At 40.9% G+C, this 23433-nt stretch overlaps 1 protein-coding gene across 2 annotated transcripts in view; it reads right to left on the bottom strand.

Annotated features, from left to right (window-relative positions):
- Window positions 1-7601: 7601 nt before the first annotated feature.
- usp45 (ubiquitin specific peptidase 45) overlaps window positions 7602-23433 on the bottom strand; it is a 95357-nt gene continuing 79525 nt past the window's right edge. For both annotated transcript variants that reach the window (XM_033021032.1, XM_033021031.1), the window contains exons 16-17: window positions 10365-10518; window positions 7602-8515 (exon numbers count right to left, since the gene is read on the bottom strand). In XM_033021032.1, coding sequence (XP_032876923.1) covers window positions 8388-8515; window positions 10365-10518 — 282 coding nt within the window. In that variant the 3' untranslated portion in view covers window positions 7602-8387. The remainder of the gene's footprint in view (window positions 8516-10364; window positions 10519-23433) is intronic.

Here is a 23433-nt window from a genome sequence, read left to right as displayed (position 1 = left end):
TAGAAATGGTCCTTCTCGATCCACATCACATATGCCAAACAAATCCTATTTTCCCATATTAAGTACATATCGCTTTACAATTTTCCCCGCTTCAGGTGCATATCCATTTAGATTTTTTCCTTTCTAAGTACCTGTCCAATGGCCTCCAATACATCTGCCATTAGAGACAATAGTGACATTTCAGATACACTTATATACGAATGTGGCGTTTAGATTTTTGGATCGGCACACATTCGCAGGGAATGAAGGGATATGGATTATGTGCAGGCAATGAGAGTTAGTCTTGGCATCATGTTCAGCACAGATTGTGGGTTGAAGGGCCTATTTTCCTGTACTGTTTTATGTTCCATGTTCTAACATCACCACCTAACATGGTTTTTGAGATTCTTCTTGGCTGCCCCATCATAACTTCTTCAAAACTCAGCTGCTTCACACCAGTTCAACATCCAGTTCAATATATTGAGCTACAAATTCATAACCTGCTCCATGATATAGAGAGATATGGATTATGTGTAGGCAGATAAGAATTGGTCTCGGCATCATGTTCAGCAGACATTGTGGACCGTAGGGTCTGTTCACATGTTGTACTGTTCTGTTTTATGGGAGCACTACCAGATATTCACCAGCCTTGTGTGAAAACCCTACCCCTTAGATCTCCTTTAAATATGTGCCCTCTATTACTCCTCTGCCCTATGAAAATATTCTGACCATCTATTCTATCTATGCCTCTTCATTTTATAAACCCGTTTGGTCACCCTCATCCTCCTAAGTTCCAGTGATAATAAGCCCAGCTTATCCAATATCTACTTCTGACTGTAACTCTCCATTCCATTCAACATCTTGGTAAATATCTTTTGTATTCTTTATTGCTAGAACATCCAAAACCGTGCACACTATTTTGATCCCACTGTCTTACATTATCTGTCTGAAGAAGGGTCTCGACCCGAAACATCACCCATTCATTCTCTCCAGAGATTCTGCTTGTCCCGCTGAATTACTCCAGCTTGTGTGTATCTTCGGTTTAAATCAGCATCTGCAGTTCCTTCCTACACGTCTTACATTATTTGCTGAATACTTATGCTCTTTCTAAATCCAAGTGACACAAGTATTAGCATACCTTACATTTGGATTTAGGAATATCAGATGTGATTGCCAACATTTAGATTTATTTTGTTGGTTTAATTCCAGTCTCTAAGGAGAATGTACTCTGATAACACCAAACTTTGCCAAGTCCATTAATAATTCGGGCCATTTCTTGTAACTTGGCAAAATGCAATAACAATTCCCACTGCTATCTGTACGGTGTACTGTTTCAGTGGATACATGTGATCTTGGTGGTATCTTAATCAAATAAGTCAGCAATAGCTCAAACTAAAGATAGACACAAAATGCTGGAGTAGTATTTCGGGTTGTGACCCTTCTTTAGACTTAAGAAGGGTCTTGACCCAAAACGTCACCCATTCCTTTTCTCCAGAGATGCTGCCTGTCCTGCTGAGTTACTCCAACATGTTGTGTCTATCTTCGACTTAAACCAGCATCTGCAGTTCCTTCCTACACAATAGCTCAAACTACTTCTGTCTACTAATATTATTTTCCGAAAAATAATCTCTTTATTGGTTTGATATGAATTACTATACAAATATTAAAATCAAAAGAACAATATATTATCAGAACCTGCTTGCATCTGGATTAGGTACCACCGCAGAACCTGCATGGCAGACTTCACTGTCACTCTGAACAGCCAGAAGTGACAGGTTTCTAATTTGAAGGCACATTTGAATTAAAAACATGTTATAGATCTTTGATATAATAGTTACATTCCATCTATGCAGAATGTATTTTGGTAGTAATGTTTTCCATGAAGAGAAACTAAAAGTGTATGGGGAGGGTGAGGAAAGAAAGTTCAAACGTTTTCCAACATTGGGAAGACTAAAACCCCACTGCACACTTCATTTATACCTGAAGTCTCTTTTGAACACAACTATTATTCGCAACTGAATCACACTATTTGTAAACCATCTATCTACCACCCATATCCCTTTGGGCATGTTAAAAATCCAGCCTGTAATGTTAGCCTTGGTTTGCTAGCATCACTCCTACAACTGAGCAGAAAGTTTTGGAATTGAGAGTTCAGAGAATTTAACTCTTAATCTTGTCAGAAGTTTCAGTGTAATTCAAAGAGACAGATGGAAATTCTGACTTTGGATGAGATGTTAAATTGCTGCAACATTTGGTCTTCCTGTGTCAACAACATTCCACATCACAATTTGGGAAAGGGTGCAGTGTTTTATAGTAGATTTTACTTATACTTATCTTACAGTATTTCTCTCATTTAACATCACAAAAGCTTTTTTTTAACCAAGTTCATCTCTCCTCATATTCTTTCAGGGATTACTTTAAAATGTCCAAGCTTGTAAACAGGAAAATTCAAGATCATTGCAACAAAATGCTATTTATAGAAAACTGAAAAGGCAAAATATAAAATATCCTGAAACATAAAAGTTACTTTGTTAAATTTTACATTGTAGCAGCTCATGTCAAGTCAAGTCAAGTTTATTCGTCACATACACATACGAGATGTGAAGGGAAAAGTGGCAATGCTCGCGGACTTTGTGCAAAAAGACAAACAAACAAATAGCCAAACAAACTACAAACAGAATGGAACAGAATCACATATTCTTTTACATATTAAATATTGTGGGCGGAAGGAAAAAGGGAAAAAAACAGCAATTTAAAAAAAAAGCAGTAGTGGTACAGTCCCTGGTGAGATAGGAGTTTACAGTCCTAATGGCCTCTGGGAAGAAACTCCTTCTCAACCTCTCCGTTCTCACAGCATGGCAACGGAGGCGTTTGCCTGACCGTAGCAGCTGGAACAGTCCGTTGCAGGGGTGGAAGGGGTCTCCCATGATTTTATTGGCTCTGGAGTTGCACCTCCTGATGTATAGTTCCTGCAGGGGGGCGAGTGAAGTTCCCATAGTGCGTTCGGCCGAACGCACTACTCTCTGCAGAGCCTTCTTGTCCTGGGCAGATCAATTCCCAAACCAGATGGTAATATTTCCGGACAAGATGCTTTCCACAGCCGCTACTACTTCCAATGTAGGCTGCCCCTTTTTAGCCAAGCCAGGATACATTCAGAGATGTTTTCAGAGCAGGTAGTTCAGAGCTACGTCTACTTGCTAAATATTCCATACCTATCAAATGAAGCATCTGAATGTTAGTAGGTCGGTACTAGTTTGGATCAGGGCTGGTTGGAATGATTCAAATACAGTTAATTTGACTGTGCAGATTAAATAAATCGTGAACTTCTCGGTGAGATATCAGCATTTTTCTGTTTGCCATGCAACCAAACCAAAGTAATTAATACCTCTGGGTGAGAAACAAAAATTATGCAAAATTTTTCCCTATAATAATTTGTTTAAGATATATTTGCTTAAGGGACACAGGCAATGATGGCAACAATTATTGACACGAGTAGTTTGTTAGGGCAATTTAGAGGGCAATAAAGAGTTAACCACATTGCTCTGTTCCTGGAGGCCAGGCCAAGCAATGACAGCAAATTTCATACCCTCAAGGAAAATGAGTTTAAAAAAAAAAAGATTTTCTGTGGTTTCATGGTCACTATTTTTAGACCATTCTTTTGTTTGAAATTCCAGATCTATTTAAATTTGTGAATTTGAGCAGTGCAAAAATATGTACAATGGAATTCACAAGAACACTAAAATCTCAAATTAATTGAATTATAGTCAGAAGTCATGTTGAAGCAAAATATAAGCCTAGATTCTGTTCCACATTAGTAGGGCATCATTTGTGGTGGTGTTAGGTGACAGTGTGTTGTACATTAGCTTGCCTATTATTCTTTTCACCACCAAGGGAGTTATGAAAAACAGAAAGTTCCTCTGTGATAGTTGGAGGTCACGAGAACACCCATTTGTCTGTGAAGAGTATTTCATCACAAATTGAATATTTGTCTGAAGAGTATTTCATCACAAATGCTAGCGACCTAGTTTACTGTGAAATTAATTATTTTTAGACTTGGATTACCTGCAGCTGACACCTCAAAACACTGGAAAGAATCCACCCAATATTGCAGAAGTCTCCAAATTTAGGATAAGCCAACCAACTTTTGCATCTTTTCCCAGGCCATAATTCCTAGTACTGAAGGGTTCATCGGTTCCATAGACTGGCTACACTCTTTGCGATCTTATAGAAACTTACAAAATTCTTAAGGGGTTGGACAGGCTAGATGCAGGAAGATTGTTCCCGATGTTGGGGAAGTCCAGGACAATGGGGCACAGTTTAAGGATAAAGGGGAAATCCTTTAGGACCGAGATGAGAAAAACATTTTTCACACAGAGTGGTGAATCTCTGTAACTCCCTGCCACAGAAGGTAGTTGAGGCCAGTTCATTGGCTATATTTAAGAGGCAGTTAGATGTGGCCCTTGTGGCTAAAGGGATCAGGGGGTATGGAGAGAGGGCAGGTACAGGATACTGAGTTGGATGGTCAGCCATGATCATATTGAATGGCGGAGCAGGCTTGAAGGGCCGAATGGCCTACTCCTGCACCTATTTTCTATGTACCAGATTACCACAGGTGAATCTTACTAAAGGAAACTTACATATTTCCTCAATTTCCTTTGAAAAAGAAAAATCAAAATTAAAATGTCAGTCGGTGTCACACAACTCAAGGAACACTATACTTTGCAAATCTGGGCACAATTCTTGTCACCATCCCAAATACAATGAAACATTTTACAATACTTGCCAGCAATAACTTGCATTCATGCAATATGTTGTTGATGTTGGAAATCCCCTAAAAAGTGTCAAAAGCATTTTGTATTTTGGAGATGAAGAGTAGTAGGTTAACAGTTTTAGGTCTATGTTCAATAAAGTTTGATGAAGCCATAAGTATTATCTCTACCTTTCTCCCTGCATTATGTCTGGCTTGCCAAATTTGTCTTGCATTTTAAATGACTATTTTATCTAATTTAACATGGCAAATGGAGTGAACTCTAGGAAAGATTACACCATGTTGGTTCGATTCTGCCCCATCCCCCACTCCCAACCCAGCATCGCAGCTCACAATCTTTGCATTCCTGAGCCAGATGCTGAAGACTCATTTCATCGGACCTTTGTACTCACAAGTCCGAATGTGTAATCAAAATCCTGATTGTGCAAAGTCAACCTTCTCCAAAGCTCTCCTGGAAGAATCCAAAACTGCAGATTGGCTTTTCCAACTATAAACATTGTCACTTACTTTCAATAGCTCTGACATTCAGGAATACTTAGAAACTTAGAATTAAGTAAAAGGGATGACAAATGGAATGGCACATTGACAATAAATGGCTTTAATGACATGGATAGGAAAAGTGATGACGTCCCCCAGTGTGAATATCGGTAGTCAGACAAAATGTTGAAAAGCAGGACCTCCAGAGTAATGATCTCCCCGGATTACTCCTTGTGCCACGTGCCTGTGAGCGTAGGAATAGAAAGATAGGACAGGTGAATGTGGTTGAGGAGTTGGTGCAGCATTGGGCTGGATTTCAGAATTTTTGGACTATGGGGGGTTCTCTTCTGGGGCAGAAATGACCTATACAAGAGATATAGACTGCATCTGAACAGAATGGGACAAATATCCTGGCGGACAAGTTTGCTATGAGGGAGGGATTAAACTAGTTTGACAGAGGGACAGAATCCAATGCAATAGTGAGACAGGTGGGGGTCTGGTAGTTAGTACAGAACGCAAAGACAGCAAAGTTCAGTAGATAAGATCGGCAGGAGCAAGGTAGGGAGCAAGCAATGATAGTTGGATTAAATGGCATTGATTTTAATGTTACTGGCCTGACAGATAAGGTGGATATACTCAAAGGGTGAGTAGGTATGTGTAACTGGGACATTACAGCCATTACAGAAAACCTGGCTAAGGAAGAGACAGGACTGGCAGAAACTTGCTTGTTCCAGGGTAGATGCCCTAGGAAAGATAGAGGACAGTGTAAAAGAGGGGGACGGGAGTTGCTCTATTGATTAAGAACATCGCTGCTGTACTCTGAGATGACATTACTGAAGGGTGGTCCAGTGAGGCTACATGGGTGAGCTGAGAAATAAAAAGATGATCACCTTGTTGGGATGTACTCTTGACCCTTAAGTAGTCAACATAAATTAATACCAACATTATCACTTCCTTCTGGAAGGCGACTCCGGACTGTCAAAGCTGCCACAGCCAGACATAAAAACAGCTTTTTTCCACGAGTAGTAGCTCCACTCAATAACCAAACATCTATAGCCTCCATTTGCTCTGGTATTTTATTTAATTCACATGTTTAATCAACAATGTTTTATTATTAATGTTTAATGTTTTATGTGTCATTCCTGACTGTCACTGTATGTCATGTTGTCACTTGCGGGCAGAGCACCAAGGCAAATTCCTTGTATGTGAATACTTGGCCAATAAACTTATTCATTTTATTCATTATCCCAGTCCCAATCTATGTTGGGATTAATTGGGTGGAATTTGATAAATGTATTCATTTTAAATGACTATTTTATCTAATTTAACATGGCAAATGGAGTGAACTCTCGGAAAGATTACACCATGTTGGTTCGAATCTGCCCCATCCCCCACTCCCACCCAAGCTTGACCTACTATTAGGGAATTGGGAAGGGGAAGTGACTGAAGTGTCAATGAATGAGCATTTTGGGACCAGAGACCACAGTTCTATTTGCTTTAAAATAATTATGGATAAGGACAAAGGTGATTGATCAACTAGGCAAGTGGGCGAGGATTGGCAAGTAATTTAAGTGTGATGAGCAGATTTGGCCAACAATTCTCATTGACATCAAAATACATCAGCAAGACCGAGATGTTTTATATCAGTATTTTCAGAGTACATGTACATATCAGAGTACATGTACATAGTTCCCTGAAAATGGCATCGCAGAAAAATCTGGGAGAGAAGGTGGCTTTTGGCACATTGGCCTTCATCAGCTAAGGAATTGAGTATAGAAGTTGGGATGTTATGTTACAATGGTACAAGAAGTTGCATTTGGAATAATGTGAGGCTGCATTTGGAATTTTGTGTTCAGTTTTCATCATCCTGCTATAGGAAAGATGCCATTAAGCTGGAAAGGGTGCAGAGAAGATTTACAAGGATATTACCAGGACCCGAGGGCTAGAGCTATAGAGAAGAGGTTGGGAAGGTAAGGACTTTATTGCTTGCAATGCAGGAGCCTGAGCGATGACCTTATACAGGTGTATAAAATCATGAGGGGAATAGATAGGTTGAATGCACATAGGTGGGGAAATCAAGTAGTAGAGGCACGGTTTAAGATGTGAGGAGAAATATTTAATATGGACCCAAAGGTGAAGATAGTGGGTATATGGAACGAACTGCCAAAGGAAGTAGTTTAAGCAGGACCAAAAACAATATATAAAAGATATTTGGACAGGTACATTAATAAGAATGCTTTTCGAGGACCAAACGCAATAAATGTGATAGAGGGTGTTTGTTCCATATAATTAGTACCAGTTTGATTTTGCTGCAGCTTTGATTATATTTCATTTTGTAAATGTTAAGGATAATGTTATTGAAGAATTCAAAAGAACACATGGTAGGCAATTATTTATTGAGATATCCTTGAGCAAGCAACATGTTTATCATATTGGGCATCAAAAAAGACTAACAACAAAAAATGCATAACTCAATTGATATTGTGAAACCGTGTCAAAATTCAGAAAGAGACTGAGTGCACCCTTCTGATATATTGTGAGTGGATTATCACATAAATAGCATTTCATCTATTAAAATCCAGAATTTGTGACATAATATTTTATAATTTGATGCAAAGGTAACGATGCATGAAGTGAGATAGGCTTCCAAAGAACTAAATTTTATTGTTTTAAAAAATATATATATATATATATCAGATATTAACATTCAATATTCTTGGATCTTATTTCTGCCCTTTATAATAAAGCATTCATAAAATATGAAGTTATAACTGTCTCTGATATCAGCGACTAATCTTTCTCTTTTTGCATGTAAATAGTCATCACCTTCATAAATACAACCAAAGTAGGATTCTTCCAAAGTTGAAAAATAAACATTGAATGATAATGACCATAATGAAAATATGTGCATTTCTGTCAGTTTAAATAAACTCTGGGTAGGGAAGGGTAGTGGTGGGAAAATTTAAAGGCATAATTTTGTAAGTAAACCTCACTGCTTTCAACTACCTTTATACTCAAAGTGCATTTAATTCCCTCTAGTGGCAACAATTTTTTTAATCATGATGTCCTTCTAACTTTCCCTGTTAAATTAAAGATAGCATGAAAAGTTTGCAAAACCCAACACGAGTAGGTATAAATTAGAAAAAGTAGCCTGCTCATGTTTTTATGAAAGTTGTTCATAGAACAATAAGTAAGCCTGAGCATTAAGTACTCTTGCTTCAGGGACTGTCTGTACAAGAGTGTCGCTGACATAAACCCATTGGCCTGGTGGCGCTCCAACATCTCTGAATCCTGAAAAGCAAAGATCATAATTTTTACAAATTCCATTAAATATAATTGCAAAACCATACCACAGTTCCATGACCGGATGCAAGAATAATCAGAATCAACGTGATACATAGTGGTCTTCAACAGTTAAGAATTAAAAAAAATAAAATCACATTATACAGCACAGAAAGTGGTCCTTTGGTCCGATTCATCCACGCTGAGCAAAGTGTTTTTGGAACGAGTCCCATATCTCTCAGAACGTTTACGATCCATGGCCATTCCCTCTGCAACTCTTTGGTTCACTTATTCCTTCCCAACCAACCAATCTGCCCCCTCCTCTGGCACTTTCCCCTGCAACCACAAATGTAATACCTATCACTGCATTTCTTCTCTCACATCCATCCAGGAACCCCACACCACCAGCCCTTCCAGATAAGACAGAGGCTTGCATACACTTCTTCCAACCTCATTTACTGCATTTACTACATGCTCTCGATGTGGCTTCCATTAATCGGCACGACTAAGCACAGACTAGGCGACTGTTTCACCAAACACGATTGGTGCCTGTCTATTTTTTTGCTTAAGACTCCAGCATCTACAGTTTAAAAAAAAATATATCTCTGCAAGATGATCTTGGCAGCCTTGAACCCTGGATCAGTTTTTCTCATCCCTCAAGATGGAGGAGGAGATCCCTTCCAGAAAAGCCCTATCTATTGATGATTGTTTTCAGCTCTGTGTAAAAATTGCTGCCACCATTATATCTGCACTTGCTGGCCGCCACCACTATTATGCAACTTTGCGCACTTTAAATATTTCAGTCAGGGTAAGCCTTAAATGTCTTCATACTTTCAGAAGACCCAATATCACTTTCCCCCACCTCTCTTTCGCAGATTATATTCAAGTTTTCTCATTAGGATCTTGTTTTTTCCTTAATCATCATAAAGCTCAGGGGCACATGATTGATTTTTTATTCCATTCTTGACCTTTATTCCATTCTCTCTATTATAACATCTTTGCCCTCCGTAATTGTGTACAAGATACTACAAGCAATGGAGATCTATTTACAGTTAATTATGTTAGTAGGCTGTAATATGTTTCAATAGGTGCTTATGCTAAAGTACTGTGTAAACAACTGTCTACTCCATACAGCTGTTTGTCTAGTGCCCAGTGATCTGTCTTGATTGAACTGTTATTAGGATTTTAATTGCAGCTTATTGCCACTATTAATATAATCCCTCTGTACCCTCACATTAATGATTGTACATTATACCAAACTAAACTTTGTAAATAGTGGACACATACTCTAAAGGGTCAATTAGCTTGCAATGAAAATGCATAAATTTAACACTTGTAAATCAAGGGATACTTCTGCGTAGTTTTGATTTTGTAATTAACATAAAGGGCCTGTCCCACGAGCATGCGACCTGCATGCGGCAAGCGCGACCTAAAGGGCCGGTCCCTCCAGCATGCGCCTGCATGCGGCAAGCGCGACCTAACGTGGTTGCTTGAGCCGTACGGCATGCGGCAAGCGCGACCAAATCCGAATTTTTAAACACGGTCAGTTTTTTGGAGCCCCGCGCGAAGTCGGGACCAGCTCCGCACAACTCCATACGGTTCCGGCGATCGAAGTGGGACCGGCCCCGCGAGACCGTACGGCTCAAGCAACCACGTTAGGTCACATTTGTCGCATGCTGGTGGGACCGGCCCTTTAGGTCGCGCTTGCCGCATGCAGGTCGCGTGCTCGTGGGACGGGCCCTTTAGCAATACAGGTAGCTCAAGTTTAAAATTTGTGAGGGAAATGTTTTAAAAAACTGTTCAATAAACTATGACAAACTGAATATAATGCAACTTGGTTACTATTTTATTATTTTACCTGGAATATTCTTGTTTGCGGAAGTATGTTCAGGTATTTTTTTGTTCGGTGTTCTGACTTGCACATAAGCTGCATAGTGGCCTCCACGCATGGAACCACAGTGTTCGACTATTCCATAAAGTCCATAGACCACTCGGCTTTCATCTCCAACATTCTAAAATTATAAGCCCACAAAGGTCAGTCAGAATTTTGCAAGTGTGTGTTTTCATGGTATGATGATTAGATTTTCAATACACCAAAAATATAAATAATTTTATGTGTCCATGCTACAAAAACTAGTCACAACAGACACTCGATAGAATGCCTCTTCTCCCAGGTATACAAAAAGAACTGTCGTAAATCATCTTTTCATGGAACTTACTTCCTTTTACGTCAATTTTAAATTTTCCTTTGACCCTAGCTCTGTCCAAACTTCATGCAATTTTCTTGCCGTTACTGTTCTCTATTTAACCTTGGGCACATGATTCACTCACACCTTCGTGCCTGTATAACCATTGTTTCCAACTTGGAACAGTTATGGTTGTGAGTGTCACAATCCAGCCTTGCATCACTGAACACTTAATTCACATTAAATATTTTTTTCTTAACACATTGTTATAAACACGGCCCAAGATCCCATGTTTGTTCCTATTTTCAGTCTCAAAGTCATTCTCGATCTTTTTCCGAAAACTGTGATTTTAACTTCCTCAGATTCTGCATCTCTTTCAAAGAGTTTTCCAAAATAGCTAGGCAAACTAATAATATCCTTCTGATATGAGTCTGAAGAAGGGTTTCGGCCCGAAACGTCGCCTATTTCCTTCGCTCCATAGATGCTGCTGCACCCGCTGAGTTCCTCCAGCAATTTTGTGTACCTTCTAATAATATCCTTCATCTTACACTGAAAATAAATCTTTAAACACTTCTAATTTTCTATTATTTGTGTTGCCCACTTTTCCATGACTTTCCTGTCCAAACTTCATCACCCCCAATACCTGAAAATCTTCCCAAGTGAGTGATACAAATATAAAATCTATTAATTTACATTCTTCCACAGCATCTTCAGAAACCCTAAACATTTCCTCCAGGTAAGTCAATTATTTACTGTTATTTTCTCCAAGGTTATGCAATAAATACACTGCTTAGAATGCAGCTTTTGGTAAAGTAAAAATTGCTTGCTTTACTGATTGCCACCATTTAGCATGCAGTACAAAGTTGAATTCAGTCACTTGCCACTGCAGTTCTCCTTGTGCTCAGAACTTTTGTTCAAATATGACATAATTCAGTGAAGCTCAATACAACCTCAAATTTTGGAATTAACTGCCTTTAAAATCACTTCAGCAACTTCAAATCTGAACAACAGCTTTCATTTTCTCTTTCAGCCTACATTGGTAAAATGGAATAGTTATGTGATGCCCATTTTCTTTTCAGCAGATTCCTATTATTCCTCTTAACATGCCTCAGTCATTTCTGCCAATTAATTAAATCACTTTTCAAATACCCTTTTTCCCCCACAAATATTTTCTTTTTTTTCCATCATATTATTCCTTTTAGCAGTTTTTTTCGCAATCATGTTGTGTTTGAATGAAGGGCAATGGATGAAAGATTATTTGTTTCTCACAGATACTGTAGTTGACTTGTGCTACAAGTATTATCTATTTTTCTTACATATCCTGTTTGAAAAGAATGAGCCTTTATCTCAACTGTAGCAAGTCTCAGAAAACAACAAAAAGTTACTTCCTCATAGAGGTTTCACACATAACCCTATTTAAGAATACAATAGCTTGCACTTTCTAAATAGGTGTGGAAGTAGAAAGAAACAGAATGTGAAGGAGTGTCCAAACTACAATCTTCCAAGTCAACTAAATATTTAGGTATGTTCCAGGTCAGAAATGCCGGATTGGTGCCTGTCTATTTGAAGATGGATAGTAACAAGTGATTTTAGTGTTTATAATTGCTTAAAACTAAATGTACAAGAAATCAACTTTTGTTTTTCTTAGTCAAACAGATTAAATGGTTCTAGATGGATCCAGATCAAATGAAGCACATAAATTCCTCCAGGGCAATCTCAGATAAGACAATGAAAGATAAACTGTAGATTAAGGCTTTGAACAAAAGAGCATTAACAAACAAATTATCATTCCTTTTAACTTCAGTAATTGAACAGTGTAGTACAGGAACAGGTCCTTCAGCCCTCAATGTCCGTGCCGAATGGGACACCAGGTTACACTAATCTCCTCTGCCTGCAGGTGACCCATATCCATCCATTCCTTGCATTAACATGTGCCTATCTAAAAGCATTATAAATGCCACTATGCTACCACCAGCCCTAGCAGCATGTTCCAGGGCCCCAGCACCACACAAAAAAAGTTGTCTTGCACATACCCTTTACATTTTCCCTCCTCTCACCTTAAACCAATGCCCTCTAGTCTTTGACATTTCTTTCATTGTCTACTCTTTTTCTGCTTCTCATAATCGTATACCTCTATCAGGTCTCCCCTCTGCTACTCATCAAAAAACTCTCTTTATGGAATGCATATACAGGGTTACTCCACACTAACCAATCGTTGTGCTTTATTATTTAGAAGCTCGGCCTACTACACGGTTTATATTATCGTAGCCCAGCTCGTGCTGCTAGTCTAATCGTTGCTACACAGCTATAACAACATGCTGAAGTCTACTGTAAGTGATCTTTAATAAAACTATGTTGTACCATGTTGTGAGAATAACTGGGTCATTTACATGGTGTCAAGAAGTGGTTGCTAACCCACTCCGTGTTTAAGTGTATCGATTTTTATTTTGTTCACTTAGTTTTGCTTTGTACATTCACTATTGCTGACATGGCTAGCTCGCTTCGCCGTCCAGACCCTCTGATCTTTGACTCGGACATAGCTGAATGCTGGCGCATCTTTGAGCGCGACTACAACCATTACATTACACTGGACTGAAAGCACATGGACTGGAGATCAACATATGCCACTGGTTTCCTCTCAAATCTTGTTGGATTTCAACCACGAATTAATTATAACCTTTGTCAAAGAAAATCATAATTGAATATATTTTTTTAGGTTCCTCTCTCTGCTGACATTAATCTTACAGACAGCAGAAACCGAGGCCGGCAAGCGATGCAGGTGAAACAGGGCTGAACTAGTGATTTGTATAGCTTGTGACATCCAGTAATATTTAGTGGACAGTATTAACAGAGAGCCTGCCGTAACAATCAAATGGCACAGGTTTTTGTGAGATTAGATGCTTACAAATTGTAGCAGAATATTAGTCTCAGCTGTTAAATTACAATGTGAAGGAAGGAACTGCAGATGCTTGTTTAAGCCGAAGATAGACACAAAATGCTGGAGTAACTCAGCGGGACAGGGCAGCATCTCTGGAGAGAAGGAATGGGTGACATTTCAGGTCGAGACCCTTCTTAATTACAATGGTGGGTCACTCTGTCATTGCCGATAAAATGGCTTAATACGTAAAAATATTCCAGTTTACGCTGCAATGTTTATGCAGAACTCATAAACTTGATTCAAATTTTGCTTTAGTTGCTCCATCCCCCAAATCAATCAATCAAATCTTCATTAATCTCTCTTTATCATTTTTTAATCCTATCCAAACAAAAATCAGCCCTTACTAAGTAAGTAAAGCATGCTGGCTTGGTTTTATTATCATTCTACCATCTGGGTGGGAAAATCTTTAAGGAAAAAAGTACCACTTCCAAATTAAGAAGGGGAAACTCAACTATTTTGGGCAAATAGTTTTATCTTGGTTTTGGGGAATTGTTTCGTTTTTGGTTTACAGAGAAAAGAATTGGTTTACAGACACTTTACCTCACCTTGAGCACTGCCTGTAGTCGGGATAAAAACCCAGGTCCAATTCGGGAAAAAAATCCGGGAAATTCCTCTCCGACCCCAATCCAGGCGATCGACACTTGTCCAGGAGATCACTCAGGTCTACTATACTAACCATACCTAGGTCCATATCCCTGCCCTCTCCCCGTAGCCCCTTATCCCCTTGGCAGCTAAAAAACCATCTATTTTTGACTTAAATATATTTAACGTTTCTGCTTCCACTGCTCCCTGGGGCAGTGAATTCCACAAACTAACCACCCTCTGGGTGAAGAAGTTCTTCCTCATCTCAGTTTTAAAAGAGCCCCCCCTCACTCTGCAACTATGTCCCCTAGTTCTAGCCTCCCCGATCATTGGGAACATCCTCGGTGCATCCACCCGATCAAGGCCCCTTACGATCTTATACGTTTCAATGAGATCTCCTCTCATTCTTCTAAACTCCAAAGAGTAGAGTCCCAGCTTACTTAACCTTTCCTCATATGTCAATCCCCTCATTGCAGGAATTAATCTTGTAAACCTTCGCTGCACTGCCTCCAGGGCTAGTACATCCTTTCTTAAGTATGGACCCCAGAACTGTACACAGTATTCCAAATGTGGTCTCACTAATACCGTGTACAGCTGCAGCAAGACCTCCGTGTTTTTATACTCAATCCCCTTAGCAATAAAGGCCAAAACTCCATTGGCCTTCCTGATTGCTTGCTGCACCTGCATACTGACTTTTAGTGATTCATGTACTAATACCCCTAGATCCCTTTGCGTTGCATTACAACGCAGCTCCTCCTCATTTAGAAAATAACTTGCCCTATCATTTTTTTCCCCAAAGTGAATGACTTCACATTTATTAGTATTAAATTTCATCTGCCAAGTTGTTGCCCACTCACCTAGCTTATCTATATCCTTTTGCAGACTCTTCCTATCCTCCTCATCCCCTACTTTCCCTCCCATTTTCGTATCGTCTGCAAATTTTGATATATTACACTTGGTTCCCTCCTCCAAATCATTTATATAAATTGTGAACAACTGGGGTCCCAGCACCGACCCTTGCGGAACCCCGCTAGTTACCGGTTGCCATCCCGAGTATGAACCATTTATCCCCACTCTCTGCTTCCTATTTGTTAGCCAATCCTCTACCCATGCTAATATATTACCCCCAATCCCACAATTTTTTATTTTTAGCAATAGTCTCTTATGTGGCACCTTGTCAAAAGCCTTTTGGAAGTCCAAGTAGACCACATCCACCGGTTCCCCTTTATCCACTCGGGTTGTTACTTCCTCAAAGAATTCGAGCAGATTCGTTAAACACGATTTCCCCTTCACAAAACCATGCTGGTTCTGTCTGATGAAGTCATGTTTATCCAAATGGCCCGTAAGTGATTCTTTAATAATTGTCTCCAACATTTTACCCACCACCGATGTTAGACTAACCGGTCTATAGTTACCCGCCTTCTGTTTACTTCCTTTTTTAAATATAGGTGTTACATTGGCCATTTTCCAATCCACTGGGACCGTTCCTGCCTCCAGGGAGTTTTGGAAAATTCTCCTGTAATAACTAGTGACTACACTCAGAAGGGTTCACAGTGTTTTTGATGGTTAATTGTGTATTAACCACTATTTTGATCTTCACCGTCATCATTTTGGTTGATTTCTGTATTTACAGATATGTAGCCAGTAGGCTTGAAGGAAATAAATAAACTTTTTCAGGACTAAGACAATTTTGTTTTGAATGCTAAAAAGTAACATATCAGATGAGATCAAACGCTGACTTGATTTCTGCCAGTCAGTCTTACCTCACATCTGGAAATTAGCTATTTGCTCTATCTTTGAACTTAAAGCGTGATGAGATCTGGAGTTAAGTATCCCTAGTAAAACCCAAATTGTGCATCAGTGGGTAGATTAATAGTGAGTAAGTGCCACTTAATAGCACTGTGGACAATAATCTCCATCACTTTGCTAAACATCCAGAGCAAATGGATTGAACAGTCATTAGCCAGATTGGATTAGTCCTGCTTTGAGCAAACAAGCTCAAAATCAATTTTCCACATTGCCAGTAGATGTCAGTATTGTAACTAACTGGGGATATAAGAAACAGCAGAAGCTCGTTTACAAATAAAGACACAAAGTGCTGTCGTAAATGAGCGGGTCCGGCTGCATCACTGGAGAACATGAGAGGTAATGTTTTGGGTCAGGCCCCTTCCTCAGAGTCTGAGGAGTGGATGACCTGTTTCCTAATTTCTTCTTTGACCTGTGTCCTCTTTCTGACCACATTTTTGGATACCAATAAGTTTGAATCTCCTTAGCTATACATACTTTAACCCATCAATCTGGTACTACAATGTTGCATTCTCACTTGGGCAAACTCTTTGATGTTCTTACAATAGAGGAAGCCATCCATGATGAGTCTCAGTGCAATCCAACATGTCACTTGTTTCATAATCTATTTTCTCAGACATGCCCATTAAACCACACCTCCCTCCTCCCCACCCATAGTTCTCTCAACTCTCACTCACAGGTACAGTAGCCAAATAATTGAAGAGCATTTAGGACATGGGAGGAAAGTGAAACAGGAGGGAAATTATCTGCCACAGGGAAAATTCCATCAAACGACCTTAGACCTCAGGATTGAACCAAGGTGATGGGAGCTTTAAGGTAGTTGAAGAGACTGCAGAACATTGTGCCATCCAATTAATTCGAACTTTCAAAAGAGAAGAGAAACAAAAACAATTTGAGACCCTAAGATCAGTAATGGGAACTAACTGAATAGTTATTTCAAAAGCCTGGCTGTATCAGATGGGGCTTACCTATTATATACAACATTATGCAGGCACCTGCCACACACGCATGCAGACACGTATCTCCTTTGTTAGGTAAGCAGACCAAACCTGCTCACGATGCTATTAGTTACATTCATTCTTTATTTGAAAAATATCTTTGGTTTTAATTTTTTCCTACCAATGTGAATACTGCCATAATTTAATCTATCTCTAACATTCCTGCCCATCATTCAGTCTTGAAGTCTTGAACATAGGTTCCAATGAGCTCAGACGGAACATGTATATTGTCTGCAGCATCTATGCATCCTTCTCACACCTTACGTTCCAATAGACAATAGGTTCAGAAGTAGGCCATTTGGCCCTTCGAGCCAGCACCGCCATTCAATGTGATCATGGCTGATCATCCCCAATCAGTACCCCGTTCCTGCCTTCTCCCCATATCCCCTGACTCCGCTATTTTTAAGAGCCCTATCTAGCTCTCTCTTGAAAGCATCCAGAGAACCTGCCTCCACCACCCTCTGAGGCAGAGAATTCCACAGACTCCCATCCAGCTCTGCACATTTCTCCAATTGACATCATTAAATTACATTATAGGTAGCAGGGATTCATGAACTATTTTATGTGACAGCCTTTTAGTTGGTCTGCCAACCCAAAAATTAAAATTGCATGATCAGTTGCAGCACACCTTTGTTCAGTTTGCAGAGGTGGCCATGAGCTTCCAGGTGCATTGTCTAACCAACTTGCACTCCTTCTGAGCTGTCTGTCTTCACCTGCTCAGTACCATCAAAGGTCAACATAAGATTAAGGAACAATATCTCATCTTCTGCCTGGGTACATTGCAACCTTTGGAATTAAATATAAATTTCAAGACTCTAAGATAACATGGTTCTTCGCTTTGTATCAGGGCTGGCCATTCGGCTGTTAGGTTATCCAGTAATAACATTAACTTTGTTTTTCCTTCTCCACAGACCCTGTCTGCTCTGCTTGTTTTCTCAAGCTTTTTGGTTTCAGATCTCATTAAAAACTCTCTCTAACTTCCTTCCTTAACCTGCCAATGAGCCAACACTTGAATCATTTTAACAGCCTTGGGCTTACTCAATCAGAGATAATCTACTTGCCCTGTCCAATCCCCTCCCCTTTCTCTAACATAAAACCATTTGTTTACTTGCTTTCCAATTATGATGTAAGAGTCCTCAACACAAAACTATTTCTCTTTCCATAGATGCTCTCTGACCTGTTGAGCATTTCTAGTATTTTTTGTTTTAACCCCCAAAATATCTAATGTAGTCCTATTGCTTCAGTCCATTCCAAATTTCAATTAATGCCAACATAATACTCCATTTACCCCCAGCAATACTGGGTCATGATCTTCTATTTGGGGCCCTAATGATTAAAAAAAAACAAAAACAAAACACACCCACCAATTTGCCTCTTTAGTCCATGTTTGCAATAAGGAATTAAACTGAATGAACCTGATCGAACATAAACTAAAGGTAAGCAACAAAGTTATTGCTGGAGTAACTCAGCGGGACAGGCAGCATCACTGGAGAGAAGGAATGGGTGATGTTTTGGGTTGAGACCCTTCTTCAGACTGATGTCAGGGGAGTGGGCGGTACAGAGATAAAATGTAGTCGGAGACAGTAAGACTGGTGGGAGAACTGAGAAGGGGGAGGGAATGGAGGGAGAGGGAAAGCAAGGGCTACTTCTTGAAGAGTTATTGGTTATTGGTGAATTGGGTGCTTCTTCATTGTACTATTGAGTCATCTTCCACCATTTTGCTGATGACGTAGATTACACTACCGGGACACTAGCTGTCTGTATTGATAAGGCTCTGTATTATATTTATTAATGGCAGGGGCGGAAATTGCTATCAAAACATGGGTGGAGACACAATTTCTTAGTGGCCGCACGTGCACACGGGCGAGGCTTTGGCCGTGGGCCCTGTGGACGATAACATCGAGAGCTGACCTGGTTGGTGACTGACTCCAAACTCCAGCAACAGCAGCTTCGTCCGCCCCGAATCGTGGGGCTTCAATTGGCCAGTTCGCGGGGCCTTTTATCGCCCGGTGAGGCTTAAAATCGGACGCGGGATCTTCCATCGCCTGGCGAGGGCTTCAGCATCGGGAGCCTCGATCGCCTCGACACAGCAATTTCACCCGGGGCGATGGAAGATCCCGCGGCCGAGTTTAAGCCGCGCCGGGTCAGGCGATGAAGGGCCCCGCGAACGGGCCGATTCAAGCTCCGCTCTATGGTCTTTGCTCCACCAGGACATCTCCCTCGTCCAATCACCGCGCTCTATCCTCAGTGCCCCCCCCCCCCTACTTCCGCCTCTGACCGATACCTCACTCCTCCAATCATCGTGCTGAATCATCATGTCCCCCCCCCCCCCCACTGTTTGCTGACCGACGTCTCTCTCGTCCAATCGATCATCAGTCCCACCCCCACTGTCTCGCGGAAAGCAGAGATTTTTAATAGATTTTTTTCCCTTCGAATTTCAAAATCCAGATTACAAAACATGGGGGGGAGGGGGGATTGTCCCCCACCTCTCAAAACATGGAGGGAACGTCCCCCCCCCCCCCACCCCCCCCCGGGATTTCTGCCCATGATTAATGGAATATACCAGGTCAATTTATCACTTGTTTGCTTGACATTAATGTCATAGCTATATTGGTTAAAGTTAGCAAAAGATTCTGCTGAAGCAGTGCAGTCTGAACATTATCAGTGTACTTTATGATGTGTTTCAAATATGTCCAATTTAGCAAGGTGGAAGTAGTAAATGTCCTCAGCATGTAAACTGAATTTCATCTCCTAAAGGGATGCTTGTGGTCATCTGACCAATACTGAAAGTAACAAAGGATATGAGGCAAGTAGAGTTGTTAATAATCAAGTATAGGTTTTACTCTCACGGTCTGCCATTCGCACATTCCATAAGAAATGTCCCGGAAGTCTTATCAATCTCAATAAGTGCTGAACTTATGTTCCCCTCTCATAATTTTAAAAACCTCTATCAAGTCCCCCCTTAACCATCTGCGCTCCAAAGAATGAAGACCTGTCTTGCTCAACCTTTCTCTGTAACTTAGGTGTTGAAACCCAGGCAACATTCTAGTAAATCTCCTCTGTACTCTCTCTATTTTGTTGACATCCTATAATTTGGTGACCAAAATTGTACACCATATTCCAGAATTGGCCTCACCAATGTCTTGTACAATTTTAACATTACATCCCAACAAAATAGAGAGAGTACAGAGGAGATTTACTAGAATGTTGCCTGGGTTTCAGCAACTAAGTTACAGAGAAAGGTTGAACAAGTTAGGGCTTTATTCTTTGGAGCGCAGAAGGTTAAGGGGGGACTTGATAGAGGTTTTTAAAATGATGAGAGGGATAGACAGAGTTGACGTGGAAAAGCTTTTCCCACTGAGAGTAGGGAAGATTCAAACAAGGGGACATGACTTGAGAATTAAGGGACTGAAGTTTAGGGGTAACATGAGGGGGAACTTCTTTACTCAGAGAGTGGTAGCTGTGTGGAATGAGCTTCCAGTGAAGGTGGTGGAGGCAGGTTCGTTTTTATCATTTAAAAATAAATTGGATAGTTATATGGATGGGAAAGGAATGGAGGGTTATGGTCTGAGCGCAGGTATATGGGACTAGGGGAGATTATGTGTTCGGCACGGACTAGAGGGGTCGAGATGGCCTGTTTCCTTGCTGTAATTGTTATATGGTTATATGGTTCTATACTCAATGCTGATTTATAAAGGCCAGCACACCAAAAGCTTTCTTTACCACCCTATCTACATGAGATTCCACCTTCAGGGAACTATGCTCAGTTATTCCTAGATCCCTCTGTTCAACTGCATTCCTCAATTCGTTACCATTTACCATGTACGCCCTATTTTGATTTGTCCTGCCAAGATGATGCCAGAATCAACATTAAGCCAACTCTATATTGCATTGGATTGGATTGGATTCCTTTATTGTCATTCAGACCTTTCGGTCTGAACGAAATTTCGTTGCCTGCAGTAATACATATAATAATAAATAACAAAACATACAATAAACACAAATTAACATCCACCACAGTGAGTTCACCAGACACCTCCTCACTGTGATGGAGGCAAAAGTCAAAGACTCTGTCTCTTCCCTCCTATATTGACTGCATACCCCTATTCTGCAACTTTGGTGGATCTGTCCTGCTGGTGTTACAGAGCAAGGAGGATAGCTAAAAAATCAGGCCATGGGATACTTCTCTCAATTTTCCCACGTCCTCAGAAATCAGCACAAAGAACTATACAATCAGGGTAGATGTCATACATTTCAGCAGTCCTTTGATAAAATACATTTAACGCCAGAGTCAAAGCTGGTGTTTTCCTAAGGCAATAGACAATAGGTGCAGGCCATTCGGCCCTTCGAGCCAGCACCGCCATTCACTGTGATCATGGCTGATCATCCACATTCAGTACCCCGTTCCTGCCTTCTCACCATATCCCCTGACTCCACTATCTTTAAGAGATCTATCCAACTCTCTCTTGAAAGCATCCAGAGAATTGGCCTCCACTGCCTTCCGAGGCAGTGAATTCCACAGATTCACAACTCTTTGGGTGAAAAAGTTTTTCCTCATCTCCATTCTAAATGGCCTACCCCTTATTCTTAAACTGTGGCCCCCGGTTCTGGACTCCCCCTACATCGGGAACATGTTTCCTGCCTCTAGCGTGTCCAATCCCTTAATAATCTTATATGTTTCAATAAGATGCCCTCTCATCCTTCTAAATTCTAGAGTGTACAAGCCCAGCCGCTCCATTCTTTCAACATATGACAGTCCCGCAATCCCGGGAATTAATCTCGTGAACCTACGCTGCACTCCCTCAAAAGCAAGAATTACCTTCCTCAAATTTGGTGACGAAAAATGCACACAATACTCTAGGTGTGGTCTCACTAGGGCCCTGTACAACTGCAGAAGGACCTGTCTGCTCCTACGCTCAACTCCTCTTCTTATGAAGGCCAACATGCCATAGCTTTCTTCACTGCCTGCTGTACCTGCATGCTTACCAGCAAGCAGGTACACAAGCAGAACGATGTCACCTCTCACCTGCCCTGTAATTCTATATGATCATACTTAATCCTTCCAAGCCCTCTTCAATCCCTCGATCTTTCAAAAATGTATCTGCCTAGAGTCATAGAGTCAGAGTGATACAGTGTGGAAACAGGCCCTTCGGACCAACTCGCCCATACCGGCAAACAATGTCCCAGTTAAGTTCAAGTTCAAGTGAGTTTATTGTCATGTGGCCCTGTATAGGACAATGAAATTCTTGCTTTGCTTAAGCACACAGAAAATAGTAGGCATTTACTACAAAACAGATAAATGTGTCCATATACCATGATATAAATATATACACACATGAATAAATAAACTGATAAAGTGCAAATAGCAGAAAGTGGTTATTAATCAGAGTTTTGTCCGAGCCAGGTTTAATAGCCTGATGGCTGTGGGGAAGTAGCTATTCCTGAACCTGGTTGTTGCAGTCTTCAGGCTCCTGTACCATCTACCTGAAGGTAGCAGGGAGATGAGTGTGTGGCCAGGATGGTGAGGATGGTGTGGGTCTTTGATGATACTGCCAGCCTTTTTGAGGCAGCGACTGCGATAAATCCCCTCGATGGAAGGAAGGTCAGAGCCGATGATGGACTGGGCAGTGTTTACTACTTTTTGTAGTCTTTTCCTCTCCAGGGCGCTCAAATTGCCGAACCAAGCCACGATGCAACCGGTCAGCATGCTCTCTACTGTGCACCTGTAGAAGTTAGAGAGAGTCTTCCTTGACAAACCGACTCTCCGTAATCTTCTCAGGAAGTAGAGGCGCGGATGAGCTTTTTTGATAATTGCGTTAGTGTTCTCGGACCAGGAAAGATCTTCAGAGATGTGCACGCCCAGGAATTTGAAGTTCTTGACCCTTTCAACCATCGACCCGTTGATATAAATGGGGCTGTGGGTCCCCCTCCTACTCCTTCCAAAGTCCACAATCAGTTCCTTGGTTTTGCTGGTGTTGAGGGCCAGGTTATTGCGCTGGCACCATATGGACAGTTGCTCGATCTCCCTTCTATATTCTGACTCATCCCCATCAGTGATACGCCCCACAATAGTGGTGTAGTCAGCGAACATGATGATGGAGTTCGCACTGTGGTTGGCTACGCAGTCATGGGTATAGAGTGAGTACAGCAGGGGGCTGAGCACGCAGCCTTGAGGTGCTCCCGTGCTGATTGTTATCGAGGCTGACACATTTCCACCAATACGAACAGACTGTGGTCTGTGAATGAGGAAGTCGAGGATCCAGTTGCAGAGGGATGCGCAGAGACCCAGTTCTGCGAGTTAGGTAACCAGTTTGGAGGGGATGATTGTGTTGAATGCCGAGCTGTAATCGATGAATAACAGCCTGACATATGAGTTTTTGTTGTCCAAGTGGTCCAGTGCGGAGTGGAGGGCCAGCG

Source organism: Amblyraja radiata, chromosome 5, assembly GCF_010909765.2.
Source record: "Amblyraja radiata isolate CabotCenter1 chromosome 5, sAmbRad1.1.pri, whole genome shotgun sequence".
NCBI lineage: Eukaryota > Metazoa > Chordata > Chondrichthyes > Rajiformes > Rajidae > Amblyraja > Amblyraja radiata.
The sequence above is the reverse complement of the archived record's forward strand: the minus strand, read 5'-3'. Positions and strand labels throughout refer to the sequence as shown.